Source organism: Dreissena polymorpha, chromosome 2 (genome assembly GCF_020536995.1).
Source record: "Dreissena polymorpha isolate Duluth1 chromosome 2, UMN_Dpol_1.0, whole genome shotgun sequence".
Classification (NCBI taxonomy): Eukaryota; Metazoa; Mollusca; class Bivalvia; order Myida; family Dreissenidae; genus Dreissena; species Dreissena polymorpha.
The window spans coordinates 109464089-109482630 of NC_068356.1; the positions used below are offsets into that span (position 1 = coordinate 109464089).

At 37.2% G+C, this 18542-nt stretch overlaps 1 protein-coding gene across 1 annotated transcript; it reads right to left on the reverse strand.

Moving 5' to 3' along the window:
• Positions 1 to 348: 348 nt before the first annotated feature.
• On the reverse strand, positions 349 to 11196 carry LOC127868462 (zinc metalloproteinase nas-14-like). Its single transcript, XM_052410264.1, has 8 exons — positions 11037 to 11196; positions 10045 to 10133; positions 9496 to 9535; positions 9210 to 9286; positions 8705 to 8840; positions 7678 to 7807; positions 2950 to 3134; positions 349 to 2747 (listed from the first exon to the last, which is right to left on the reverse strand). The coding sequence occupies exons 2-8, from the start codon at positions 10126 to 10128 to the stop codon at positions 2284 to 2286; spliced, it is 1116 nt and encodes a 371-aa protein (XP_052266224.1). The 5' UTR covers positions 10129 to 10133; positions 11037 to 11196; the 3' UTR covers positions 349 to 2283.
• Positions 11197 to 18542: the final 7346 nt, after the last annotated feature.

Here is an 18542-nt window from a genome sequence, read left to right on the forward strand (position 1 = left end):
AAACAATATACCTGACTAGGACAAAATGAAATAATAAAATAGTCATTATTGTAATACTTTTCGATACAATATTTTCTGCAAATAGATTCATGCAATCATTTTTATGTAATTAGAGATATGTGGCGTTATTATAATTGACGTATCATTCGATGTTCCCATGATATATCGATACAGAGTTAACAAAATTATACGGTTTTAATTTTATCATTACATGTATATTTGATAAACATATTTCTTTCCAATCATATATGCATAGTGTAATACGGATTTGCCCACTCGGGAATAATATAATAAACGTATAGCTATACTAGCTGAACTAATAAGAGAAATCAACTATTTTTATATTGGTTACTTGTTATTATTTTTATTATTGGTGAATAATGCATATACTACTATAAGTCGCGTAACGATTCACATGTACTTTCTCCGATCTTCGCTTTACTGGCTCGGAGCTGTATTTTTGTACAGGCATGCATGGCGTATCTCACAGCTAGCCCCTATATCTAGCCACTGTCACCTATCCGCCCCACTACATCGTTTAAGGAAGTCTCGCCCAGATCGATCTTGCTATCAGTATTTTGCTTTTTCAGTGGTTCGCAGATATTTAACACTTTTCGATCGTCACCGACTTCGGCAATTTCTATATTCGATCTTGACCAAATTCACTTTATCCAATCTTCACATAACCAGTAATTTTAAATTATCTTATCTTCATAAAACTTAATACTTGAGAAGTTATTCTTTACTGGAATGTGGCACACCGATTTTTCTGCATCTATACCTACATGGTACATCGCTGCAGTCCAACATGACTGTTGCGGCAGGGGTGGTGAGGGAATAAGATAAACAGCGAAAAATAGTAAAGTAAGACGAGTTTGTTAATCAAAAGACAAAAGGGCAGCAAAGAAGAGTCATAAGCCACGTTTTTTTCAACTCCTCATTCCTATCCGGCTGCGGTGGCATTCAAGAGGTTCGAACCTCAACCGGCAAATCCGAGATGGATCGTTAGGTGTTTCTTTGTAGCTGGCACTGACGAGTTGTTAAGAATGTTATCGTTGTTACTACCCGCTTGAAGGATACGAGGTCAGTGTATTCAGCAACAGGTACTGGTAAGCTGTTCCAGGTAGGAATTATTATTGGGACGAAGCTGTGTCTGTATTACGATGTAGATGACGATATTGGCAGGAACTTGATAGAGTGATTCGATCGGGTCCTGTATGAGCAAGTCTGTTGTACGATGTAGATGACGATATCGGCAGGAATTTGATAGAGTTATTCGACCGGGTCCTACTTGAGCAAGGGGAAAGGTAATGTGTGGATGGGACGTCTATGGGATTATTTGCTATCTTCAGCTGGGCCTTGGTCCTTCTTGTCTATGGGATCATTGCTATCTTCGGCTGGGCCTTGGTCCTTCTTGTCTATGGGATCATTTGCTATCTTCAGCTGGGCCTTGGGCCTTCTTGTCTATGGGATCATTTGCTATCTTCAGCTGGGCCTTGATCCTTCTTTTCTCTAGAGTTTCCCTCTGTAGGCAGTAAAGCATGGCGGAGATACTGTTTGTGTTTTCTATACAATATGCAGATGATCATACATCTGTTCCTCCTGGTATTATTTACAGACAGTGCTGCAGTATTCAATGACCCGGCGAACAAGGGAAAAGTATGCTTCACTTTTTACATCATGCGTGGTCTGGGCCACTGATTTTTATCAAGCTTTCAATTAAATACCAGTCAGCTTACCTCTCTAGTCGTTGAGTGGTTGTTTTTGGCCTGGAGATAGCGATGTCTGTCTTTTGGCTTCCCTGTATCTCTTTGGCATTTGAACAGTGTGTTTCATTTTCTCTGTTGGGGTTTGATTGCTTTGATGATCCATGGAGTGTGGACGTTATTCAAAGAGAGCGTCTCCGATGATATTTGCTGATTCATTAGCATTCTGAGGAGCTTTTTTTAAAGGTAGACCATGTGTCATTTACTGGAATGTATTTTGTCAACAAAATATGTCCACTCGTCCACTGCAAATTTCGAGTACTCCCCAATACCGGTCTCAAATCAAGCTTAATTTCGTCCCAACCAATTCTTGCTCAATCGCTGACCTTTTGAGGTTATTTAACACTCAATTTTAATAACAACACATTAGCATAAAATACAATGTATATACAAAAACTCACAGACTGGCACCCCAACAAAATAGAAACAAAAATTTTAACAAAAACGGCACATTTCTAAAAACAGATTAATATTAAACATATTCTTTTTCATTATAAACTGTACTGATGTTGTCCTATTAAAAAACCGTGTGCAACATTTCTGTTTCCACGATATCGGCATGTCTGATCGTCTTTCGGAGCCCCATTTGGGCCGGAAATGTCGTAGAAATGTCGCCTTCATACATAGTTGATTGCGTTTCCTCAACCATATTTCCTAATGATCCTAATGCGGACGTTCTGGGGTTTGGAGCCATTTCGGTATGTGCGACGTCTCTTTTGAGCATTTCTGCTTTGGGTTTCATTTGCGTTCGTGTTAGTTCTCCGCAGCCGTACAGACGCTTGATTCTCAAAACATCAAAATAACTGAGATTGAAACGTTGCCCAACCTTTCGTTCATCGACAGTGGCATCTCGAATTCGGATTGTTTTAAGATTATCGCCAATGGAGAATTGGTTAGTCTTGTAGTGAAGTATCGAGTAGAAGTCGTATACAGTTAGCACATTCTGTGAGTTCTGGTTAATGGCAAAATCTGTTTTGTGATCTGAAATGAAACCATGTGCATGTTTCAACTTAACAGACAAATAAAGAGAAGTAAGTTCATTTCTCTCAATCTATTCTCAATTCCAATCTGTTGTTTGGATGTTCTATTGAACTTATCTATTGCACCTATCCAATAATATGTGCTGAATAAGGATAAGTTTAAAATAAAGGACATTGTTTTTGGTGCAATATATCAAACATACCAAATCGGATGTTATGATGCAGGATTTCTATGTATTGGTCTCTGTCGGGTCGAGTGTGCTCGTGCCAAAAGCCCAACACGTGCAATAATTCATGCATGACGATCCCGTGTGTGACACAGTCGGAAGCACGTGAAACGGAAACCGTCTGATTTCCTCGCCCTTGACGTCCGACTTCGCTGTAGCATCTGCAAACAAACCCAAAAATACGTAGATTCAATCTGGTTTATAAACCCATTTACGCTTTGGATGTGCGTTTTGTACTACGTACATCCACGCTGGTAATGCGGAGACTTCGATAACCGATGGCACTTCGAAAACAGAGAAAAACAAAAGCCACTCGCGAGAGGTAAGTTCCTCAGTTTTTTTAAGTTATATCATCAAGATTAGTTTTTTAAGCAAGACATATGGTTGAGTTGATAAATGGGAAGAACAAAAATACACGGAAGAATGGTAGAGTTTCGCCCAAACATATATATAAGTCGGTCGGAAACAGCATGAACTGGGTGAACAATAAACATTTCAACAAAATAAAACTACTTAGAACTATTGCAAGAAACTGTATAATATTACAGCATGTAAAGTAATAAATGTGCTTCAAAATCTGAAATTTTGATAGTATTCAATGCAATGTTAAAGAAGATAGAGCATGTTTTAATAGGTGGTATTCATGAAGTTGCAGACACACGCCGGGTATGCGGATACTTTGATAACATATGGCACTTCGATACCAGATAACAACAAAAGCCACGCGCGAGAGTTGAGTTCTTCAGCTTTTTTGCATTTATGTTCTGTTCATTTGGTTTCCAGACACGTAACATTGTTTGGTCGATTAATGGTATAGTACTTCGTATTGCGGAGCAAGAAAGTCGTGGAAAAAAACAGTGCATTATTAAAATGAGATAAAATTTCTTCGATAATCGTCATGAATTCGATGATCAGTACGTATTTCAACAAAATCAAATTACTTGGAAATAAATCAAGAACGTGCCAACTAATCGAAATAAAAGATCAATATTTCCATTAATTACAACATGTTAAATTTTAGTTAAATAACGTATTTGCGGAAATTCAAATGTTTTAAGTGTCGGATGCCAAATTTTCATGGACACTTCTTTTACCGATCATCTCAAAGACAATGGCACTTCGATTCCAGATAACTCGACACTTTTTACCAGATAAAACACACTATATTTAGTGAATCAGAAATGCAGAATTCGCTGTGGAATACTGCTATAGTAAGAAGGCAATAAATAAAAATGTATGTACTGACGTAAATTAAAAACGAATTACCGAAACATGTTCTTAGCTCTTTGGAATATGATAATAAAAGTGAAAGGGAAGTGTAAAGGGAAGTGCTTCCTATAAGTAGAGCTCAATATAAAGGGAGTTTTCCAATCTCTTTTAAATTTTGTGGCTACGCGTTGGTATCGTCTTCATGATGCGATTCTAATGAGCACCAATGACAAAGGATTTTATGAGGTGTATTGGCCGCTTTAAGACCCCTTGCTCCCCTTATCTAGAGTCCTGCTATAAGTTCAATTGAAAACAGTCGTGTTGATCAACATTATCCGTTGTATTTTAAATTCTTGTAATCTTAATTTACCACTTAACAAGAGCTGTCACCATAGGATGACATATGCCCCCTATAAACGCTTTGATAGAAGTTATGAGCATTTTTCGAAACCTAAATACTAAAACCCTGAAATGCACTAAGTGACCCCGTGACCTAGTTTTTGACCCGGCATGACCCATATTCGAACTTGACCTAGATATTGTCTAGATACAACTTCTGACCAAGTTTGGGTAAGATCGGATGAAAACTATTTGAATTAGAGAGCGGACACGAAAAGTGTGACAGACTGACAGATTGACAGACAGACTGACAGACAGACTGACAGACAGACCGACGGACAGTGCGAAAACTATATATCCCCTTTTCTTTGAAAGGGGGCAAAAAACAAGTTTATTATCTAGACAATTATTTTCGGTCGTCACTTCAAATATAAAGTCACCATACAAATGGTGCTCTCTGATAACCGAGTTTTATCCTCTTCCTGAAATGCATTATGTATATTATGGCTATTCTTACCAAACCTTTGAAGTAAGAATCAATTTGCATAGTCAAGCGCGACACTTTTGGAATCTATGCATAACTTGTTTACAAACACACGTGAAATATTACCAATGGCGTTATTCTTTTTCACAAATAACATTACTATTAATTAATACTATTAATATTGTAATTGCAATTTTTAAATAAGATAACAATGCTTATTTCTGAAGAAATATATTTCAAGTGACGACCAAAAATAATTGTCTACATAATGAACTTGTTTTAGTGGTAATATGAGATTCAGAGAGATGAAAATACAACGGATCATGTAGATCAACACGATCGTATTTAATTTTACTTATTTCAGGGCTCTAAATATCCGGAGCGAAGGGGTGTTTGAGAGTCAAAAACACTGTTGTTCCTCATAAAATCCTATGTCGTTGATTCTCATTTGAATCGCATCATCAAGACGATACTAATGTGTAGCCACAACATTAATAAGAGGATGGAAAACGCCCTTTATCTGGAGCTCTGCTTATAGGGAGCATTTACTTTTACGCAATGATAGCAATAACGTTAGCTCGAAGTGCGATTCACCTGACCCTAAATCACTTTATTGGTTGAGTTAAAAGAATTTCGGACCGGCATCGCTGTTGTTATTTATCTCTTAGTAGCAGTTTTAGAAGATTGATATTTCATGACATGCTAACTAATATATTAGTAAATGGCATTAGTATCTTTATTAGGACATAATTTAACATGCTTTAGATCAACCATTTCGCTTCAAAGAACGTTAGGTAAAAGTGTTTAAGCTCGTGTACTATGTGAAGTTGGGTGACTCGATAACTGGAAAATATGTGGTTATATAGCATGTACTCATCAGACATATCGAATTAGTTTCACATGTATGTTTCACATACATAATCATATTCCAAAGGGATAAGAAAATTTTCGGTAATTCGTTTTTAATTTACTTATGTACATAAATTTGTATGCAGTGCCTGCTTACTATAACAGTATTTCACAACGAATTCTGCATTTCTGATTCACTAAAAGAGTGTGTTATATCTGGTAAAGAGTCTCAACTTATCGGGAATAGAAGTGCCATTGTTATTAGGGTGATCGGTTAAAGAAGCGTCCATGAAAATTTGGCAGCCGACTCTTTAAACATTAGAATTTTCTCAAATATGTTAGTAAACTAAAATGTAACATTTTGTCACATTAATGGATAAATTGATCTTTTATATCGAAAAGTGAGCACGTTCTTGGTTAATTTTCAAGTATTTTTATTTTGTTAAAATATGTACTGATTATCCAATTCATGCTGATTATCGATGGGATATTATCGTGTTTTTTTTTGCGAATTTCTTTCTACGCAATACGAAGTACTATGCCGTTTACGGACCAAAATGTTCTGTGTCTGAAAACCAAATGAACAGAACATACATGCAAAAAAGCTAAAGAACTCTCCTCTCGCGCGTGACTTTTGTTGCTCTCTGTACCGAAGTGCCATCTGTTATTAAAGTAGCCGCATACCCGGCGTGTACCTCTCATATTCTGAAAGTCTGAATAATAACAATATAATGATATGTGATATTAAAATCTTCACACAATACCAATGTGCGCACAACCCATTAACATGGTGTATTCTAGTTATGTAATTAGTATATACCTTAACAATTTAATTTCTTTCAATTAAGATTATTAAAATTAAAATTATTAACGCATTTGTGCCTAGCGGACTCTTCCTTCCTTCTAAATTGGATCAATTTATTTCCAAAATTATGAATGTCTAGTATATTTATTTCTATATTTAGAATATTTCTTACAGAAATTCTTTTAAGCAAACAACGCAGACCCTGATGAGACGCCGCATCATGCGGCGTCTCATCTGGGTCTACGCTGTTTGCCAAGGCCTTTTTTCTAGACGCTAGGCATACATGGGTTAATTCAGACATACAGTAGCAATGTAGTGTAGAGGTAATGAATACAATCAATACTATATGCAACTAAGCATGCGGTGATGGGTGCAAAGTAAAAACTAGGCCAAATAGTGCTGGATTTAATTAAATTTACATGCTAGACGCATTACATGATTACAGAGTCAATACTTTCAAAAGCGCTAAACAGAATAGATACAGAGTCAACTATACCCAATAATCCTGATGTAATAAGTCATGTTCTGAGAAATCTGGGCATAATGAATGTGCGTAAAGTGTCGTCCCAGATTAGCCTGTGCAGTCCGCACAGGCTAATCAGGGACGACACTTTCCGCGTTTATGACATTTTTCGTTTAAATGAAGTCTCTTTTTACAAAAATCCAATTTAGGCGGAAAGTGTCGTCCCTGATTAGCCTGTGCGGACTGCACATGCTAATCTGAGATTACACTTTACGCACATGCATTAAGCCCAGTTTTCTCAGAACACGACTCAAATGAATGTAACTGAAAGACTATGCATAGCAGTGTTTTAGATAATTAATACAAAGTCAATACTTGACCTGTATTGGTGGTGATGGAGGTTATTCATACAAATTCAAATTTGTACCGAAAAGTGTTGAAGGTAAGGAATACAAAATCAAGTCTAGCCCGAATGTTTCTGAAAATAATGAATACAAAGTTAAGACTTAACATCCAGTAGAGTTGAAAGTAATGAAAACTAAATCAATACTTTACCCAGTAGTGCTGGAGGTTATGAATACAAAGTCAAGGTCGCTGGATGACATCGGGATGAACTTAATGCATTCTGACGTTACTTTCATCATGAAGGACATCGCCTTGAGAATCGTTTGCACTTCCGTTTCGTCTGCAAACAATCGAAAGTTTTATGTAAGCGTCATAAGGAAAAAGTAAGAAAAAAAGGCAGTGCTTTAAAGTGATATTATGGGCATCTAACAGTATATGATATGTTTATAGGTGTCTATCGCAACAGTTTTTGTTTGGTGTTTTCACTTCATATACACTTATATTTGTTAATGCAGCATCGACATACTAAAACAATATCCCGGAAAAAGAAAAATAATGCATTTTAATATCTAGCGTACTTTCGTTTTGACAATTGACGACAGAAATGATTCGATGTACGATGTGAATCTTAATTTAGTTTTAGTGCAGATTCGTTCATACGACACAAAGGCACAATTTTGTTTTACTAATCATTTCGGCTTAGAGGACTGGGTGAGTCATGTAAAATATCGAATATAATATTCATTTTTATAAACAACTGATTGCAAGATGAGTTGCAGATAATTGGTAAGTAACCACATTTTAATGAACTCTTTTGACCTGTTAATTCTTTTCAGCTCAATTCAACAGTGAAAATTGCCCATAATATCACTTTAATAGCGCCAGAATAACATGACAATGTGTTAAATGACACGATTGTATAATTAGTTTATGTTCTCCGTGTATTAGGATAAGAATCTTTAAAAAAGAGAATAATGTTGTTTTTATCTGAAACTGTTATTCATGATTAAATTTCTTAATTCGAAACATATTCGATATAAGTTATACTTTGTATAAGAGGAAATAACAAAAAGCCAATCAAATAAGATAGCAAAAAAATGTTTTTATCACTACGCCGAAAACAACGACAATACTTAAGTATTTGAAAAATAATACTTCAATCACTCGTGTATACGTTCTTACTGATGATATTGATTGATACAATCTGACACAAAACACAACTGTAATTAAACCTTACTAAGAAGTGGGTCCAGTACATAGGGCACCACTCCGCCGATCCACAGCGGGTTGGATGACACTTCGGGGTTTTGCCGCGGCGTTTTGGGGGGCTTAACTGGGCCGTAACCACGTGTTCCTCCGTCATCGTTGTTGGGCTGGTTTCAACAGAAACAGCACAGTGACACCTGTGTTTGTATTATTTATTTACGGTTTGTACAAAATGTATGTGAAATAGAGGTAAACGCATGCTTAATTGGGGAAAAACAATCGGTGTCACCCGCACTGCTCCAGAAGATGTTTTTAAATAGAAGAAAGATGTATAGTATTTGTGCTAACAACTTCTTCTTAAAGGGCTCTGTATCATTGTACATTTGCGAAGTTCTTTAACGGTCCATGCTCCAAATGAGGGAATAAGACCACGATGTTATAATGCTATACAAAAGAAAAATAAGCCACGGACAATAAATCAGTCAATACCGAAGAAAGAGAGCTTGTATTGAAAGTGTCAAAACTTGGCGACTAACCATATCTCGCTGCATGTCTACGAAGGTTATCTTGACGTCGCCCTCTACCAGCATACTGTTCATTGGCATGTCTACGTCTGGAACACAAGAAAACGTATATGATGGGTCATGGGTCAATCAAAGATACATTGCATTGTAAACTCGATCGTTTGAAACTGCCATGTTTTACTTTCTTGTTTGTAATGAAAGAAAGAAAGCTAACTGTTGTAGTTACCAACTAACGAAGTTTTAATATTTTAATTATGAATCTTACTAAATGAAACATTTTTTTAACCTAACTACTTACTCTGATTCTCTAGCGGATCAAAATTAAGTTGCCGATGAATCTGAAAATTATTGAAGGATTAAGGAGACAAAAAAACAAGCAGTACACGGATCCTGATTGCAGATTAATAAACTCCAGACATAAGGATTGCTTCCATTTAAATGTCAGTTTCTAGATTTATCCACTCAGGGCTGGAATTTTGTTATCTATAAAAAAAATTAGAAAAATAAATGTTTACCACTCTTATCTCATTATTGTGGAAAAAAAACGAAACTACGTTAAAATTTTGTTTTAGAGGCAACACAGTTAACTACAATCAACAACAACACATATCCGTCAGAAATTAAATCTGCTCTAAAACCTTTCACACAAAAACAGAGACGTTTTTAACACAAAATAAGATTTACTAAAACATAAAGGAACAAAACAAATGCCACAATTCGTTAAAAAGAACCAAAATATACATTTGATAAACGGAACACGAAATAAAATGGCGTTTTAATTTTTTTAATTATTCACACACACATTAATCATGTGGCAATTACAATGAAAGTATGTTCATGAACTCACCCGTTCCACAGGAAAGGCCCAGACTTCCATGGCAACAAATATCATTCCAACAACAACTATCGGTAACGGTGATAAGATGCACATCTTATCTGCAATATAACAACAAAAAGCGTTGACGTCAGCGTCGTGCGGAAAAAAATGGTGTTATTGTTGTTCTTGGCATCGTTTTTTTTTCCGTTTTTACGGCCATTTAACAATTCAGCATAAACAAGTGTTATTTTTTATGTAAAAAGAAAGTTTGGAATGACCGTGGTCATAACGATGATGTTGATGGCGATGTGGATAATGCTGTTGATGATGATGATGGTGGTAATGATTATTTTGCAGATAATAACGATATTTTATCGGTTTGATCTTTATAACAGAGAAGCAATTATATATAGGATCTTGCATGAGTGGTCGTTTTGTATTGAATTTATTAAACGAGTCATCTAAATAAAGATAAAAACGAGGCTTGCCGAGTTTTGATCTTTATTTAGATAACGAGTTTAATAAATTCAATACAAAATGACCACGAATCTAAGATTCTATTTATAAAACATGACCAACAAATTTTCTTTTTATTTTATGCTCTTTTCACCGCTTATTCACATTGTGAAAGAGTTTAACTGAAGAAATTCGCTGGAATAATGACGTCATTTCGTCCAAAAAAGCCGTCATTTCACAGTTATATAACTAGTGTAATAACACCCGTGTAATAAACAAAATTGAGCATTACGTTATTTCACTTCTAGAGCGCAGGTCATGTTATAAAGTTCGTTATGTTGTGTTATTGTTGTCGTTACTGTTGCTGCTAAGATGCTAATGCTTCTGATGATGATTATTGGTGTTTTTGATATTGTTAACGCACGAGTTGCGGGAACCAACATTACGCAAAATGCCTTCAAAATCAATCGTGCTAAATAAAACACATGCACAATAATAATAATAATAATAATAACCAACGTGAAGCATTGTGGAATACTAGAATATAATTAAACACGCATACATACACGAAATATATATATCTCGCTTTAATCCAACACAACAATGGCAACCACTTGAGATGCTAAGCTTTTGTTTTTATCACGTTTTGCATGTCGATTTGCGTGTTCGATTTTATTGCTTTACCATGGGAAAACCCATGTATGACGTCAAACACGGTAAACTTGTACAACCTTTGATACATCTATGATTTGAAACAATGCGGAAACGGTATTTTGTAGCGGACAGAGATAGAGAGAGAATATCCTGATGTTATTGCTCGGCAGTAAAATGTTTGAAACACTCAGGAAATAGATACTTGCGAGACGATACTAACGTGGAAAAGATGTTGTTATTGATGATGATGATGATGACGATGATGATTATGATGATGATGCTATGATGTTGTTGTTGTTGTTGATGATTATGATGTTGTTGTTGTTGTTGCTGCTGCTGCTGCTGCTGCTGCTGCTGCTGCTGCTGCTGCTGCTGCTGCTGCTGCTGCTGGAAGAAGATGGTCATTATGCAAAACGTATTTAGTTGCTCACGTTGTTATACAAAAGCTGACAAACTGAATACTCAAATATTCAGAACAATCTGAATGTAAATAAATATATTTTCTATTTGTGTTAATTCACATGCAACAAAGGAGACTTTTTTTATGTTCTTTTATTTGACGTATGTTTCTACTAATAACAGAATTGATTGTTTAAAAATGCGTTAATCAATAGCGCATAAAGTATTTCGGCTTGCGATCATGTTTGAATTAAATTGATTAGTGTACACGTATTAGAAATATATACGCAGCATTTATTTCAATGATCATCACCACCACCATCATCATCATCTTCTTCTTCTTATTCTGCTTCTTCTTTTTCTTCTTTATTATCACAATCATCAGCAGCAGTAGCAGCAGGAGCAGAAGCATCATCATCATCATCATCTATCATCAATCACATACGTCATGCTATTAATCCTCGTTTTAATCATCATCATCATTCGAATCGCCACTTCATCTTTATAAAGCAATTTGTAATCAAAAGAAAATGTATGTATCGTTTCTTACGACACAGAATTGAAGTGTCCAGGTTGCAGAATCAACGGGGTTTTTAGGGGTTTATACACGGGCTGGACATGTAATCACACCATTAAGAACTTTATTTTTCCAAATATATAAAGTTATTGAAATAAATTTGCAAAAATCTTGGTGCGTACAAGACAGTTGTTCTTGCAGTTCATGCCGATGTCTTAAGGTATAAGAATAAATCATTGAATACGTCTGATATTGGTGACAACATTTCGCGTTCATTGTCGAATTTTCAACCTGTGAAAACTCAAACATAATTTTAGTTAGGTTGATAAGATACTAGATATGAGGGTAGAAGGCGATATGGTGAGGTTGATAAGATACTAGATATGAGGGTAGAAGGCGACATGGTGAGGTTGATAAGATACTAGATATGAGGGTAGAAGGCGACATGGTGAGGTTGATAAGATACTAGATATGAGGGTAGAATTCGATATGGTGAATATCCTTCTTATGGCAGATTTTCGTGACACATAAATGTGTGGTTGACGTAGTTACGAAAAAAATTGAAAATAACGCATGAATCCTGCGATAATTCTAAAAGTACTCAAGCTACGTTGAAGATAACTACTAGCATGTTGATAGAGGGCCAGAAAGCATACATATGCATTTTATTTAACTTCTTTTAGCGCACAAAAACTGCGGTTGGTATGCTTACATATGGTACGGCTACACAAACAATTGTTTATTAACAGATGAATCCTTCGATAAGTGAACTTGGCTAGGTTGATGAAACGAGGTGGATAGCAGGCCTTAATAATAATTTTTAAGTTATGTAAGTACTTTTCATTTGTTCGTCCGTCCTTCTGTCCGTCGGAAAAGTATCCGGATCCTGCGCTAAGTCTAAAATTGCTAAAGAAAGATTATTTAAAGGCAGTATGCATATAGAGGGCTATGTGGGAAATACCATCGTTATTACAGAATGTGTTTTTTAAGACAAAAATTGCGGTTGGTATGACTACTTAAATTAAGTCTTGCTCCGACGACAATAAACGTCTATAAATTTCAAATGTTGGATAAAGAATAACTTTGTGTCACTTAGACATAAAACTGTCGTGTGTGTGTGTGTGGGGGGTGGGGGTTGCTATACGTTTGGGTTAACGGACGAACACGATTCGATATATAGAAATATTGGAGGTATTGATTTTGTTGGGGTGAGTTAGAATCAACTATGACTCGTGTATTGATCTTTGTTTTCGTGGTTGAAATTATTTTTTGTAAACGAATCAATAAATATGGCGTTGCGTCTCAAAATAATGTACCAATATAAAGGCAGACGCAAAGAGGAAGTCCATGTACGATTTCATCAGATAGAACAGTTATGCACTATTTGAAGCATGAATAACTAAAAACCTCGTATTTGCTTGGCTGTTATGTGCAGACAGTTATGAATAGGGACCAATCTTTAATAATCGATCAATTAATCTTCTTCTTCAACATCAACAACATCATTCCATTGACCAGTTTGGTCTGTTCTGTGCTGCTTAGAGTAATTCATCCATAGGAAGGGATTTCCACTCTTATACATTGTCAATCCAGTTTTTCTTCTGGCGACCTCGACGTCGACCTCCCTCTAGCGTACCCTGGAGAACAGTCTTGCACAGACAGTCGTGCCTGGTAACGTTGTCAAACTTCGTCGTTTGACGGTTGCAAGTAGAAGCTTTTGTGGGCCAACAAGTGTTTCAGACGTACTCGTTGGTCTTGTGCTCCGTGAAGGAGATGCGGATTAGTCCTCGGAAACATTTATGTTATGCGTTCATATTCCGCGTGAAGCGTCCAGGTTTCGCAGCAGGATAGTTTGATACTACGAGGGACTTGTAGAGTCTGTAATTGGTGGGAAAGCTGATGGAACTGCTTATTCGCAACATGCTCAGTCTGGTCATCGCTGAGGTCGCGATGTTAATTCTTATTCGGACCTCGGCGGTACTGGTTACATCCTTGGACAGGGTTGCACCAAAGTTCTTGAGGTTGGTCACTTCTTTTAGCTTCTCACCGTTCGTGGTAATGTCTGCACTGGTGTTGATCGTGCTGTTCACAATGTTCTCCGACTTCTCCGTGCTGACCACCATCTCGTATGTTTCTGTTCTTTTGTTGAGTCTGTTGGTGGCATTTTGAAGTTCGCTTCTGGTGCCATCCATGGGGTCAATGTCATCAGCGAATCTCAAGTTGGAGATCGGTCTTCCACCGATGTGAATAGATATGTGGTGGTTATGGAGAGTCTCTTGCATTATCTTCTCAATTAAAAGTTTGAACAGGACGAGAGAGATCATACATCCCTGACGGACGCCCACTGATGTTTTGAAGAATTCAGTCTGTTGTCCGTTTAGAAGTACTGGCGTTTCCGTAGAGCTCTTGAATGATTTGCTCCAGCCCTTCGCCAATGTTGAATCCTCACATCACATGTTATAGGTCATAATGCCACACGCAGTCGAAAGCTTTCTTAAAGTCGATGAAGTTGTGGAAAAGCTAACGTTGGTGTTACAACACAGTAAAAACGTATTAAAAAAAACACACAACATATTAAATATTTGGTTCATTGTGTTCAAATCCGTTATTCGTGATCGACGAGAGATTACAATTATAAATACTTTTCTGTTCGACAAGAAACGTCGGACTTATCGGACGATATCGCAGATATTTGACCCTCCTTATAAGCCTTCCAACCAGCGAAATGTTATAAAGACAGACATACAGACATACAGTTATAAACAGTGGCTGCGTCCGTCCTCTCGTCTCCGTGACTACCTCGCGCATGCACTCATACCCGTCGTTTCCAAGAACTCATTCACCTCTCCACTTCAGTGCCTGTTATTGTTTTGTCTTGAATATACCATAAAACACCGCCGACGAACATTCCCGTTCTGAGTAAAACCGTCAGCAACCGGTCAATCGTTTCACTGCCGGTTCGGACGCATTCGCGGAGACCCACCGAGAGACGCTTAGTCCTAAGAAAATCGGAACGCCGACGACGAACAAGTTACGGGAGCTTTTTAAATCCACTTATTGGAGATTCGAGAGCTCTACGGCCGCCACCATTTCGAAAGTTAGCATGGACGTCCCTCCAAGGACGGGCTGCGGAATGATCAAAAATAATGCAGCGAAATTCCGAAGACACCTATGAACATCATGATCAGTCCGCCGAATGGACGACATCGTAGGTCCGATAAAACCTGTGTTTTCTCTGCAAGGAGTAGTTCCGTTGCCTGACCCGAAAGCGCCGGTCATGATGAAGTAGATTCCCTCATTCAATACGCCTCTGTTAACAGCGTAAAGCGGTTGGGTAGGTGTGCCGGATAATCTTGCGCAAGCATAGTCCCCGATTGATTCGACCATGGACGATCAGACACCTGACTGAATTTTAATCACACAAACAGCGCTTACAGTTGGGACGACAATTGCCCGAGGTATGGGAATCCATTCCATTTCGACTTTTCCAGGACGTGTAAACAAGTATCCGTTCTGGCGAGATATCCCGCATTGTCTTTACCATCGCTCAGAACATTGGTCGTCGTGAATGTACTGCAGATAAGTGTCAAAATAATGATAGCAAGCACACCCGGAAATAGGCCGAATAATGTCTGATTTGATCGTTTCCAGCTGCGTTCACTGGTTTAAACATTAGAATGCTAAATTCCATCAAACACTGATTGAACACCGTTAACATGACCATGGTCATCAGCGCTGTCCATCACTGACCAGATGACTTTTCTAATGCTACCGGATAGAAACGAAATCGCGGTCGGAGTGATGACCGGAACTGTCGATAAAGTTCCGATGTACCTAAGTGCCGAAACGATTATTGCCCCTTGTATCTCTCGTATACTGGCGGTTCATATTTCCATATGGCCCGCGCCACCCAATTCCGGAAGACCGATGTCCACAAAACTCATGACATACCCAACGCGGCTGAGATAACATGGCAATTGTAGGAGCGGCGAACGTGCTTCCTTGGATTATTCGAAGACGCACCCCAAGATCTGTACAAGTGTGGCTAGGCAGGAAACGTAGAACATCGTGACGATGAGCTCCCCGACGCCGACGTCATCGTTGTCTATACAGAAGTGTTCCCGTAGCACCAGCGGCACGGAGATGATGCCGCTTACTGCCGTCACGTTATGCTGTAAAGCAGAGCACGCGTATTTTACAGCTGTCAACGTACAGTAGGCCAAAATATTACAATAATGTATTCTGTGAATGAAATCTTTTTTTCAGATTGTTACCTACATAATTAACTTTAACCCAGTCAAGAGAGAGAAATGTGTCACGGTTAATCTTAACAACGGTTATCTACTATGTCCTGAACAGCTAAAGACACTTTACAAGAAAGACGGCCAGGCGTTGGACAGAAAGATACAAACAGGCAACATACTTTAAGACATACGGAAATGACTTCTGAAATTTGAAAAAGGCACATTGTCACTTACTGAGATAAACGTTTAATAAAAACTTTTTAGTCTTGTTGATGTATTCTCGATGGGAGTAGCAGGCAAAGAATTGTTCTCTTGATCATGTTATGTTTTGTCCTTCTGACGTCGTTGATTGTATTCCATTGTTGTTAAAATATTAACTCTAAGAAGTTGTGATTAGCTGTGTTTGCAATTCTGATGATTTATTCCAATCAAATCATCAATTTGCAATAAGTAAGGTCCACGTCAATCAATGTTTACTCGTAATCTACATAATTAATTCCGCTGGCGTACACAAGAAACACAGCAGGTCATGTTAAGTTCACAAAACAGGTGCATTGATTCCCACACAGAACATGTCCTTAGAGGTAAACTGGATTTGTAATACATGTACGTGTTTACATGTAGACGCACCCGTATTTGACGGACTATATACTTCGGCTCTTTATTGGCGTGAGCGACTGCTGTGGTTTCAAAATGTAACTGAAATATGTTGAAAATTATTCAAAGTTCGTCCCCGAGGTTCATTATGTTTGGAGTCGATAAAGGGACACACAGCGGCAATATATGTATATAATGTGCGTGTGTTCAAAATTCGCACTAGTTGCGAACACATTTTGTTTCTTTTACAGACCTATTGGTTTTGCATATAACAAAAAAAGCCTAAACCATAACATGCGGACGAAATGATTAAATGAACAAAACTCAATATTTTCATTTTATCATTAAATAGAATTGCCCTTAACATTTGTATGGAGAGACATAATGCAACAGTGCATGAAATTTCTGCTACTCAAGCGCGTCCTCCCCTGACGTTTTGTGTAAGCGCACATGAACGTTATATAGCAACATCACTCTACTATATTCTACTAAACACATGTTAATTCAAATAGTGTTTCCTTCCGCTGACGTATAATTCTAACACTTACCACAGTTCACGGTACATCGTGTAATATTATTCAATATGTATTCAATTTGTACTTAAGGTGAGAAACATGCAAACAGTTCTATAAGAATTATGTAGTCATGTTTTTAGATGCATTTTAAATTTCGCATTTTTACAATACTGACCGAGAAAAGCATTGCGCTTAATTTGACGCATTTAATCGGTTTATAAAAGCTTGGAAATTTCGGAAGACTTGAAATCACGGATCTTACTTTGCCCTTTGCAGATACAAAACACTAACAATGGACATTCCGAAGTAATGCGAACCAACTGCAAAAATAATTGGATGATAATTAGTATGTGCATTATATATTTTTCGTCTAGACTGGTATATTTTTTCATCTTATGTTTTAAAAATAAATAATTATGAATTTAAACATACATTATATGTACACATGTATATAGATAGACGCGCAGTGTACACATATAAAACACGCGCGAATAATTTCAAAACATTTAAACAAAAAAGCACGAGTTAATGCACCGCACCTACAGTTACGTGCTCTTACCAGATTTTTACCTTAAAAGTATGCACTTCAATTAATCTTGATTTAGCTTAAACACGTGCTTTAAAAAGAATAGAATAGTATGTGTCAAAGATGGAAAACATAAATTAAAGAACAGTACAGTCACCAACGTAGCATAAGTTTAGTCGACATGGTCGAGTTCGTGTCCATACAATAAACAACAACATCAGCACAACTGAATTGCAATCAGTGGATCACTTTCTGTTAATAACATTGTGCGAACCTATTCCCATGGATTCAGGTTTACCGACAACAGACTTTCAACTTGGATTTTCATTTTGCACGAAATTTGAACATTATCAAAGGCATAACCTATAAAATGCACCACAAAAGACCGCGAGAACTATGCTGTTATAAATATTGTATACAAGTAACGTATGTATGAATGTAGCTCATCGTAATAAACTACAAGTGAATTTCGTTTTTGCTATTTCGTATGCCATTATGCACGTTTGCATGCATTGAAATTTGAGCTGAAACGTCGCTCAACAACTAAAATAAATATAAGTGTATAAACTTATCAATAAGATGCTTGTATAATGCACTTTCACACAAGGTTTGCATTTCAC

Coding starts and splice junctions, on each gene's coding strand:
- LOC127868462 (XM_052410264.1), bottom strand. CDS start 10,128: ATGTGCATCTTATCACCGTTACCGATAGTTGTTGTTGGAATGATATTT. Junction 7,808..8,704: donor TGTACTGGACCCACTTCTTA/GTAAGGTTTAAT, acceptor GATTGTTTGCAG/ACGAAACGGAAGTGCAAACG. Junction 3,135..7,677: donor ATAACCTCCAGCACTACTGG/GTAAAGTATTGA, acceptor GTTTGTTTGCAG/ATGCTACAGCGAAGTCGGAC.